Source organism: Chenopodium quinoa, unplaced genomic scaffold (genome assembly GCF_001683475.1).
Source record: "Chenopodium quinoa cultivar QQ74 unplaced genomic scaffold, ASM168347v1, whole genome shotgun sequence".
NCBI classification, from domain to species: domain Eukaryota; kingdom Viridiplantae; phylum Streptophyta; class Magnoliopsida; order Caryophyllales; family Amaranthaceae; genus Chenopodium; species Chenopodium quinoa.
The window spans coordinates 386,337-398,186 of NW_018745240.1; the positions used below are offsets into that span (position 1 = coordinate 386,337).

Below are 11,850 nucleotides of genomic sequence, written 5' to 3' on the forward strand. Positions count from 1 at the left end.
GGAAGTGTGAGCAACCTCAAATAATCATGTAAGGTGGTGAAATTTCTCTCATCCCATCAGTCGTAGGCCCTTTTACAAGGCCTATGTCTATTTTGTCGTCGGGAAATTATCAGAGAAAGAGACGAACTTCCAATTATAAAATAAAAAAATAATTATATAATGAGACGAACCTTCTATTATAAAATAAGAGAAATTATCAGTCTCTAATAACTTGAATCAAGGATTAGTAGTTTTCATTGGTATTAAACTGTATTATGGCATCATCTTAATATCAGAGCCTGTGAATTCCTCATAAAGAAAAACTAAATTTTAGGGAGAGGATATACGACATTTTTTTTTTTTTTTTTTTTTGGTAAAGAGGATATACAACATTTGATTGCACATACAAGGTCATAGCATACAAATCTAGTTTTGATTTGTTTTAATACACAAATTATATCTCAATAAGGTATATTAAGAGTTTAAGACTTAAGAAAAACAACTACAACTCTACAATTCAAACCTTTTTTTTTTTTTTTTTTTTTTTTTTGACAAAGACAACTCTACAATTCTTAATAAATCACAAGTGTGTAAAACCATATAAATGGAGAGAGTAACGAATGTAAAAGATGACCTAAAGTTATTACTTAATTGACCAGAAATGCTTGATTTTATTGGAGACATGGGTCCTTTGCATTGCTGCATTGATACGTCGACCTAAGTTAGTCAAAATTTAGACTTAAGTTAGATAAAGTGCACCCATAATTTCAGGTAAAATCTTGACTTCAATGTTGTATGCAATGTATTGAACAATTTTACTCACCGTACAACCTATAAACTAGGAATGGGTTTTCATAGTGATAGCAAAACGCCAACGTATCAATTATCAATGGTGTGAATTAAATCAGCGAAATTAGTACTTGTTACTAGGTTAGCTATTTTGTGAGCTATAATCAACTTCTAATTGTTAGATGTTAACTATAAATCGTTTTATAGTTCTAATAACTAAGAATTATATCTAAAAAATACTCATATTAACTAATCAAAGTTGTGTGCTTGCAAGTGTGAAAATCATTGTTGCAATTAATATTGTGTGATTTCATAAAATTTAAAAGTAATTAAGTTGCGCATATGTCTGCTAACTTAACTAGTAGCGATCATCAGAAAACAAATAGCCAATATAAGCTTTCTAAGGCAGAGGCCACACCTCAAAGATGAAGTCAATAAGAGCATTAAGGCCTAGTCTAGTTTGAAACTCTGCTCCCAGTCCTGCCTGTCTTTCCAAGAGTGTCAGCTATTTGTGTTACGCTGGCAGTGAGTCTTTCCCAGAAGCCGGGAAGACATGCTCACACAAGCTCGACTTCAGCTGCAGCTCAGTGTCTGATCAGTAGCTGCATGGTACTGGCATTTTTTACTCTCTTCAGTAGTCCTACCTGCTATGGCATGATACATCATAGCATGAAACAGGCTCATTCATTACTTGGATCGCTTTACTTCTGTGTTACATGTTCAATTTTCTTTTTACATAATGGTACAAGCTCCATGTTCAATGTACAATTTTCTTTACTTCATTGTTGCATGCTCAGGGTTGAGGATCTCAATAGTTCGAGAGCAAAAGGAGATGCAAGAAACAAGTGTTTTCTTGTATCTAAGCCTCCATTGAACTGCCAATGCCCATCTATCCATAGACTTCTTGACGTTTGAGGACATACCAGGCACGACTTCAGTTCCTCCACAGCAAAAGTTCATTGACTGGGAAAAATTGCAGAATTCCATGGAAGCTGCGGAAGACAAATTATCTGGCTTATCAAAACACTGAAGCTGTTGAGCTTTATCGATTGTACCAAGTAATGATAGGTCATCTTCTACAGTTGAGGGGAGACTTCTCAGGATCGCACGACACTTTGATATCAGCCATTTCCTCACGGCAATGTCATTTTCTGGAGAGAGCTGTGACCCAGAAAGTGCAAGGTAACCAATAGATTTCCGCTTGTTTGGAGAAATTGCCCACAATCTCAATGCAGATAACAGGGCAAATGAAGGCTTCCCATCATGTTGAATGTACAGAGAATCTGCAGGCCATGAATGGCAAGCAAACATATCATGTTCCAAAGGGATGAAAACCTTGTCATTAGGATTTCCATTCAGAATAAATCCATAATGTTCAAGAAGTTCCAAGTTTGTGTACGTCCCATAGCTTAATAAAACCTGGATAAACGAGACAAAATTGGTAAATTCTGTAATCTTAACTTCATGACAAATATCTGAGCAGAAGCAGTCGTAGATGCAAGTATGTAACCCATGTAACCAATTACGTCATCTTATAATCAAGCTGAGTATAAGCAATGAGCTCCTCTAAATATACATATATCATTTTCACTTCCAAGCACTTGAATACTTCCAATAATAATTTTATCATTTATTTTCATTGAAATATGCCAAAGCAAGCTAAACTAAACTAAACTGTCTTTTCTTCATTGTTACATAAGCGATAAGCCAACATAGTTAATTACAAACATACAGAAACATGAACTTCAATGTATAATTTGTATCAAAAGGTGATCTATTCCGAAAGGATCAAAACTGACAAGAATTATTACCTGCTCACCAATCTTGTAGTTTCTCTTGGCATATAAACAATATGAAGCTACATCTTCCTCATAGCCACCATCAATTAACCTGCCAGAACAGGCATCTATATTTTCAGTCTCCAACAGTGGGTCCTCTGTGTCATCTATATCCTGCAGAGTTCTCACTTGTAACAAAGAATCATCGAGCCAGCTCTCAGAAACTTCGGTGGAAACGAACTCCTCTCCAGGTGCAGCATAGTTGAAAAGGTCGCCCACAGGACACAAGCACCCAGCACTATCCCATGGAACGTGCAATGTGCGTGATGATATCTACCCAAGAATAGAAGGTAATATGCGGTTAAAATACTATGCAATACGCTGGGTCATGAGATTTTTTAAAGCTAGTTCTATCGTTCATATTTAAGCAAGACCCAAACAATTGAAACAAAGTAATTAAATCACTAGCTAATAAGAATCTGCAGTTGGAAGACCTAGGAAGACCAAGATTTAATCAGCATTAATGTCTACTGAGACTCCGGCTAGTACAAAGGCTGTTTTGAAAGCCAAGCAAAAGTAGAAGATGGGTAACTTAGAAATTGATAACCTGAATACAGAACAATTAAGAATTTATGGCTGCACTTTCAGTGCATCAAAGATAGTCATTGGCTCTCCCAACTCCCAAGAGGCTAAATCACTGAGAGCAAATATCAATTAATGAAACGACCAAAGCTAAAAGATTAACTGAGAAAGAAATGTAGGACACAATATACCCAAAACCCTGCTCCAAAGCTACGTCTTTTTTCCGTATCAACCTAGTTAGAACAGAAAGATGACACTACTGAAAATAATAAACCTTAAACCAGAGTATTCTTATTGAATCAAGCAATTCTTTACAAATTGGACTCCAACAATAACAATTGACTTCTTATTTCTGAAATAGCCAGCCTTCAGAACAGACATGTCCAGTTCAATGATCAAAGACTCATCACAACAGGCTAAGCAAAGTCAATAAGCGGAACAAGGCCATTAGCATATCAAAAATATATACAGATGATTTTACACACATGCACTTGAGAGGAAACATTACAAAATTCCATGCTTGGTTATCTTACTGTTGCAAAAGCCCAGAGCCAAGCCTTCAAGCTCACAAGCTGAGGCTTTAACTTTAGTTGTTCTAGCAATGCAACAGCTTCACTCCAATCTGACTCAGCCTTTGAAATAACCTTCTTTGCTAACCAAATAGCATCATCTACCTGCCAATATGATTTCTCCATTCAGCAAATAATTTTACAAAAAATGTTCAAGAAGATAATGAATATAACTTACAGAGTATAAAATTTTCAAACATTTGACAAATTATTACAGCAAGATAAGGCACGACAATGAAAATATATATGGATTGTTTGTTAGAAACTACATACAGAGTATTAAATACCACTTTTAGAAATAACTACCTTTTGAAACCTTTTTTTTTTTTTTTTACAACAAATAACCTAAAAACCAATAAAGTTAGGTAACACTACCCACAAACGGTTTATGTCAAAAGATTCCATTTGTTGGACCCTTTTTTCCCTAAAACTTTTACATTCAAAAAGATAATTATTCCTTTAATACCCTTATTTGAAAAATTAAACCCTAATTTATAAATCCTTACCCTCAATTTCACATACTCAAATCACCCAAAATTTATGAACCGTAATTCCCAAAATTTATAAACCCTGATTCTATCCCAAATTAATAAACTATAATTCGATCCCCTAATCCCCAAATTAACAAACCGTAATTCAATCCCCTAATTACCAAATTTATAAATCCTAATTCTCAAACTTGATAAACTCAAATTCTGCTAATTGATAAAACCTAATTCCCTTAAATTTTAAATCAGAGTTCACCAAACTACATTGTAATTTGTAACCCTAAGCCCCTAAAAAGATTTAAGTTTGATTCAAGAACCCTAAACCCCAAAATAAAAAAAATCCTAATTCCCCAAATTTACTAAACTCAAAATCCCCAATTATGAAAACCCGAATACCCTGAAGTAATATTTATAGCCTTAGTTAAATTTTTCTTTGAATTACCAAGAACAAGGACTAACAGTTGTAAAAAACGAGAATGAAACAAAAATATAGATTAGACAAAAATAAGAGATGTGAGGCCTACAGACGGAATTTTTAGACGGAAATCATTAGTAGGAAGTGCTACTTGAATGTTTTGGGTTTTTTGTTAAAAAAAAAAAAAAAAAAAAAAGAGTTTTAAGAGTAGTTACTCCAAAAGTAGTTGTAAACTTGTAATAGGTAGTTTCTGACACAAAAGTAAATGCCTAAAGCAAACTAGAAATGGTGATTATGCAAAACAGAAATAAAATGAATGGTGTAAATTACTAATGTCAGAAACAAACTTGCAATGCTTTTGTCTCGAACGGACCAAAACTTGCTAGAACGTCATAGCTTCTGGGAAGCAGCATTACATAAGGATACCAAGCAGACCTCCTTCCTTTGTTAACTTCAGCTAATAGACACACGGTAAGAACCTACAAACATCAACAGTAAGTACTTAATGATAATAAACAGAAGGAACGCACAAGCAAAAAGCTTAGTAATTTTAAGAATCTGTCTGCCTGGTTCCCATCATTTTTTTGATACTGCTATGTCTGCATACATGTTCTGCTTCATAACTCTACCTGAACAAAGACTCAGTTCTGGGGAACACTATTTAAAGATTGGGGCTCATACCAGCACTTTTTGCAGGTATTAGATATTTGTCTGTGCACATAGAGTTCTAGCCAGAAACTGAGATTTTCTATAACCGATAAACCACATAGAATGCTATGAAAATTTGAGACAATGAATCAAAACTTAGGTTATGCAAGATAAAAACATCTGATATTTGATAAATATTATCGTATTAGAGGGGTTTGGGTGGTCAATTTTCAGTTTCTCTAACCCTAAATAATTCTTCACTAAGATAATACCACCACAACTTACTATTCTTATTGCAAAATAAGGATTAGAGCCTATCATTTATTTTTAAAATTGCAAAGTAAGGATTAGAGTCTACCGTCTATATTTATTATTTTATACAGTAATACAAAGGTGAAACGGACCGGAGATTGAGGGGGAACAAGAGCATTTTCATGTCCTATATACACCTAAAATCTAACATGAGATCAAGGCCTAAAAGCCACAACAAAATACTAGTAAAAAAAACTATCATGGTTGTTACACTGTCATCAGCTAGAGGAGTTCACATTAGCAATCATTATGCATAGAATAATGAGAAAGATCATCATGGATCATGGAAATAGGAATGCCAGGAAATAAATTCATTATAACTAAGTGGAGAGGAAGGATGATGGATCTCAGAAGAACATATGCTCTCTTCAACATAAAAAAAAAAAATTGCCAATAATAGCACTAGCATGCCAAAACAATAGAATATATTGTGGTCAAACGGTGAAGGTATAATAACCTACAACATAGCATAACACAAGAACACACAAACCATGTCCAGAAAAGAATTGTTAGTTTAAATGGCTCCAAAGAGTTTTTATAACTCCAGAAACTTGCTTCATGACTGCCCAACCTCCAAGGTTATTTGGAGAAGCCTAGGAGGGACTGCTCACCACCCTTAATTCTGGTCTGGGAATTTGAACGAGTGGATGACTCGAAACTTGGAAGCGAATGGCCTGATTTTTTGTGAGAAATGGCCTACTGCATTTGCCACCACCTTATGGTGGATATGGAAATGGCGTAATAACACTTTATTTGGCAGAGAGGATCAAATACCTTTTGAAACAGGTAGTTTTCTTCGCTCCAAAACTGATGAAACTTGGAATCCTTTTGAGCTGGGAAAGGAATTGAACGAGCATAACTCCACTAAAAGGGAAGTCTTGGTTCATTGGCTTGCTCCTCCTTTGGGATGGGTTGTTTTAAATTCTGATGGGGCAGCAAAGGAGGTTCCTGGTCTAGCTGGTGGAGGGGGCATCTTGCGTGATGTTACTGGTAAGCATTTGCAAAATTTTGCTGCTAACTTTGGCATTTGCAAAGCATACAGAGCTGAACTGTTGGCAGCAGAACAAGGACTACGTATGGCAAAGGCTTTGGGAATTGCTAAGCTAGAGTTAAAGATGGATAATAAGGCTTGTCTTGAAGCGCTGCAGAATACAGACCACCATGGTGGAGAGTTATATCACATTCTTAATAGTTGTCGTAGTTTAATCACTTCTTTTGGTTGTAATTTTTGTTTTGTTCACTGCTTTAGGGAGGGCAACAAAGTAGCCGATTGTTTGGCTAATTTGGGGGTTGTGCTTGAAGAGGGGATAATTTATTTCGATACGCCTCCGATCGAAATAAAGAATCTTCTCATGGAGGATAGCCTTGGGGTAAACACCCCCCGATTTGTGGTGTAATTGCTGTTTGTTGTTTAATAAAAGGGACTTATCCCACCTTTGCATCAAAACAGAAACTGCAAATGAACACCTAACTCCCCCTAACCAGATTTTTGCTTGTCCCTAAAAAAAAAAAAAAAAAATAGTGACAAGATTCACTCAAGTCAAAAATCAGTTTGAAAAAAGTTAAACTCAAGAAGTCAAGATCAAATCCAAACAAATACATAACAATATTGACCAATCAACTCCTTCTAACCACTAATAACCAGCAATCAAGCATAGACAAGTAATCAACTATAGAATAGCTCGCATAGGTGACTCTCAAATCTTATTTTGGCAAGTATGTACTCATACCCTATCCACACAGCCAAAGTGCAATAATAATAATAATCCTTCACAGCTCACGTCACTCGTATATCAAGGGTATCCAAATGCAACACATACTCTCTAACCTAGCCGGAAGATCCACTTAACCACAATGCATGCCCGAAGTTTGGCATATAATTCTCTTCACCTTTAATCAAAATACACCTCCCTAGGAGTGTAAAGGGGTTGAACACTTGAACATGTATGCAAACAAACGGTCTTTTCATCCAATTATTAATTAGTCATGCTTAACTAAATAAGCATGTACTAATCTAATATATCAACTCTATTTGATAAATTCTATTTATCAAAAGAAACCCTAAAGTGCAAACAATTACTTAATGAGCTAGGTCCTTCAATTTTCCATGAAATTTAACACTTACATCAGCTAAACTTGTTGACCTCGATTAGTTTTGGTGAAGACGAGCAAACTTATTTTAATAAAGGTTTGGGAAGCAAATAGACTACGCATCAATCTTGAAAACTTCTTCAAAGACAACTTCTTCAAGGCGTAGTAGAACAGTGTCTGGGTAACTTTCTGCCTATGGGCTTCAGTCACCATTTGAAGCCAGGTAACAGAGCCTTTGAGTGACACATGTTTAGTGTTCATATGATAATGTTTTACCCATCACAATCTGCATGATGTTAACCAAAGACAGCATCCTCGTTTCGAAACCATGAGTGGCTGCTCTTCCAACAGAACCAAACCCAGGTGTTCCATAAGAAGATGGGACCCCAAAAGGAGCGCCACTGCCAACAGAACCAAATGTCAGTGTGTTCCCAAGAGGAACTTGAGATACTACATGTTGTCATACACTCTTCTGTTCTTCCTTTTCAATCTCTTCCATCTTAGTTTCATCAAGTGACAGCTCTCCCTCGTCCTCACTGATATCAACAAACAAAGGAGGCTTAATTACTTTGGGTGTGAGCATAGCCATCCTCATGCTCCTCCACAGACTTAATCACTTTGGGTTTCCCAATAAATCTCTTCATCTATTCTTTAACCCCCTGTTTTTCATCGATTTTCTTGTTCTCACTATCGTCCTCTTCACTCTCTACTTCAGAATTCTCTTTCTCTTCAACAATTTTTCCAATTTCATTCAAGATAAAGTTAGTCTTCCCATCATTCACCGCAAGACTAAGATTGGACATGGTTATTGTTTGCAAGATGTGCTTGGCTTTCATGCCAAGAGAATCAAACACTAATCAACATGAGAACTTTCAAACAAGGTTGTTAACGTGGTTCCATAACCAATCATATTTTTGTAGAATGTATCAAATAGAGTTGATAAATTGGATTCGTACATTGTTATTTATTTAAGCATTTACTATTAAGACTTGGATGAAAAGACTCTAGTTTGCATATATGTGAAACCCTTTACACTCCTTGTGATTAAGGGTAAAAAGGATTATGTGCCAAACATCCTCTTTGATTTCTGAATTGTAATTCAGGTGAAGGGTTGAGTGGTCTTTTGTAACGGAGTAGTTGCCCTATATAGTGAAGTCGAGTCATAAAATCCAAGTGGTCGTGATTTTTCTTCTTGTTAGGCACGAGATGCTTCCACGCAAAAGTCTCCATGCATCTCTTTATTTCGTTCCTTTACTAAGTTTCAATAACCGCAAATTTTTGTAACACTACTTCCTACTCAATTCAACCCCAACCCCAAAATAAAGAAGCGGAAAAGCAAACCTGAGTAGAGGAAAGAGACTGATAGCATTTGATAGCATGAGCAAGTCTATGATCTTTCTCAAGTAAACTCTCACTTGTCATCAATGCTGATTTAGGTGCTCTAAAAATCAATTCCCCTTTCTTAAGATTTCGAACAGCAGCCAAACCTCTCCTACAATTCATAATTCAAACAATTAAACAAAAAATTCAAATACCCATCTCCAAAATCATGGAAAAAAGAAGGGTATGAAGAAGAAGAAGAAGTACCCTCCAGCTTCAGGGAAATCAGTAATGGTGAGAGAATGACCCAAACACGAAGAAGAAGAAATTGAATGATGGGGTGTGTCTGAAATACCAAGTTGTGCTGCCCATTTTAGAAAGCTTGTCAAATTTGATTGATGCCGCTCTTCCATGGTGCTGTGTTCGTCTATTTGCTCCGCAGTGGTGCGGGGATTCGGTGGAGAAGGCGACGGCATGGTAGAGTTGTACGAGTGTATAATTGTTATGGCGAGCAGTTTTGCATTTGTGTATTAGCCTAGATTAAGTCTCGTGCCATACACGGTTATTATTAAATTATACAACAAATAAATTATAAATAATGGTGTTAATTAAACAATAATTAATCTAAAATAATTATTTTTAATAAAATAACTTAAATTTTAGTTTATACCAATACCGAATACGTAAAGGTCATTGAATTGGATTGTATAAAATAAATATATAATAATAGAAATTTAGAAGCTATAAGGTTTTATATAAGAAAATTAAAATATTAGCTTACATTAGTACCCATATAACAACTCATATACATTTATCCTTAAATTGTTGACACACTCTGACCGGCATAATATGAAAATTTAGTTGATTTTATTTTACTTTAGAATAATTAGTATTTCGTAATCAATTTTTTAAATATGTTTTTAGAGTGAGTAGTAGGGGTTATTATTTTTTAAATAATCACATAAATATTTAGAGTAATTAGATTAAATTTTTCAATATATGTTATGTATACTATAACAAATGATTTTGTTCTTATAAACGTTATGTAATTTTAAGATTTATACAAAGTATGCTACCAAAATAATTTTTCTTTCTTAATTAAATAAATTTTATTGCCAAATGATAAAAGTTGGAGAAAAAAATTGATATTGATGATATTATAATAATCTTGGAAAATAATATATTACAATACCTTACTTTTAATCTATGTTAGTATTTTTGTAACTAAAAATTTCATAGTATATAAAATATATGTAAAAAAAAAATTGAGTATAATTGAATTAAATATATTGTCAAAATGAAAATAACTATTACTGTAGGTTATAAAATAAATGTCATTAAAATATGGCAAAAAAAAAAAGAAGGGGCGAGAAAATTTTTAACCACGAAATGACAAGTGTCATTCCAGGTTTGGCCTTTAGTATATAGCAAGGTTAAAATCCCGTGCAATGCACATTTATTATATATTTTTGACAATAATATTACAAAGTATAAAGTATATAAAAGATATTCAGAAATATTTCATTTGGGTATATATGGAATATGATTGTTAAATGGGAAAGAAAATATCACAAGGTATAAATAGTTTACTTAAAAATTTTGCAAAAAAAAAAAAAAAAAAATGTGAAGTGAAAAAGGCAGGAAAATTTTTCACAAGCTAATGACAAGTGTCATGGAAGGATTTACTTTTAGTATAGGTTAATAGATTGCCCCTCATTTGCAAACCATAATTTGGTTTGAGTGATAATACTCCGAAAAACAGTTGAAATTTTGGTATCTTATTTGTAATTCGTAAACATCGAATATTGGATACTGATTCGGATATCAACTTTTGGATTTTTAAATTTTGGATTTTGAATAACAAATACGCTACCTTGGTGCAATAGACGTCAAGTAGTCCTCCTACCACTTTCTCAAACAAATAGTGATAAACTACTCCTATAAACAAGAGAAGAGTTTGGTATTTTTTCAATTTGAGACTTTTCCTTCCTTTTCATTCTCTCTTTTCTTTGCGTTTTCGCTAACTAGAACTTCCAACAAAATATACTTGTGTAAATTATTAGTTTTAGAAAGCAATGAGTCTATGTATTATAAAGATATTTTATATGTGTTGAAATAAAGAGAGTAAAAGTCATTGTCAAAAAAATAAAAAAATAAAATAAAAAAGAGTAAAAGTCATGTTTCTTGGTTGGTTTGTGATTTTTCTAGAGTTTGATCAGTTTACTCCACAAGTAGGTTGTGGCCTACCACGTTTGCTCACATATAGAGGTGGGCACCGTACCGTGCCAGGCTACCGCGGGTCGTGCCTGGTGGTGGCTCGTGCCGTGTCGGGCCACCATTTGGCACACCCCAACCCACGGCACGGCCCACGTGCCTGGCGTGCAGTGCTGTGCCGGGCTGCGGGCCGCCCCGAGTTTATTTTATTTTATTTTATTTTTTTAAATTGATATATATTTTTTTGAACAACTTTTAAAATGAGTATATTTAAATAATTTTATTAATTTATGTTTATGTTTTTGTATTATTATATTATTATTGTTCTTTTTATTATTATAGTTCTTTTACTCTTTATTATTTATGTTATTTTTATTGTTAATTTATTTTAATTAATTTTATTTTTTTTATTATTATACATATATATTATTATTTAGCAAAAAGCAATAATGCATATAATTAAAAAATTTACGAGTGCAATAACACAAAAATTGATGAATAACTTATTTAATTTTATTATGCCGGTACGATAAATCGATAATACAATAATTTATAATGATAAAAATCGTATAATAATTGATGAATAGCTTAGCTTTATAGCTTATTTTATTATACGGGGTTCAATAATACAAAAATTGGCTATAATTAATAGTATGTAATAATCT

The 11,850-nt window shown here is 33.9% G+C and overlaps 1 protein-coding gene across 1 annotated transcript; it reads right to left on the reverse strand.

Annotated features, from left to right (window-relative positions):
* Positions 1 to 503: 503 nt before the first annotated feature.
* Positions 504 to 9,502, reverse strand: LOC110711123 (protein SET DOMAIN GROUP 40-like). Its single transcript, XM_021889498.1, has 6 exons — positions 9,239 to 9,502; positions 8,993 to 9,143; positions 4,948 to 5,079; positions 3,662 to 3,802; positions 2,580 to 2,879; positions 504 to 2,187 (listed from the first exon to the last, which is right to left on the reverse strand). The coding sequence occupies exons 1-6, from the start codon at positions 9,445 to 9,447 to the stop codon at positions 1,543 to 1,545; spliced, it is 1,578 nt and encodes a 525-aa protein (XP_021745190.1). The 5' UTR covers positions 9,448 to 9,502; the 3' UTR covers positions 504 to 1,542.
* Positions 9,503 to 11,850: the final 2,348 nt, after the last annotated feature.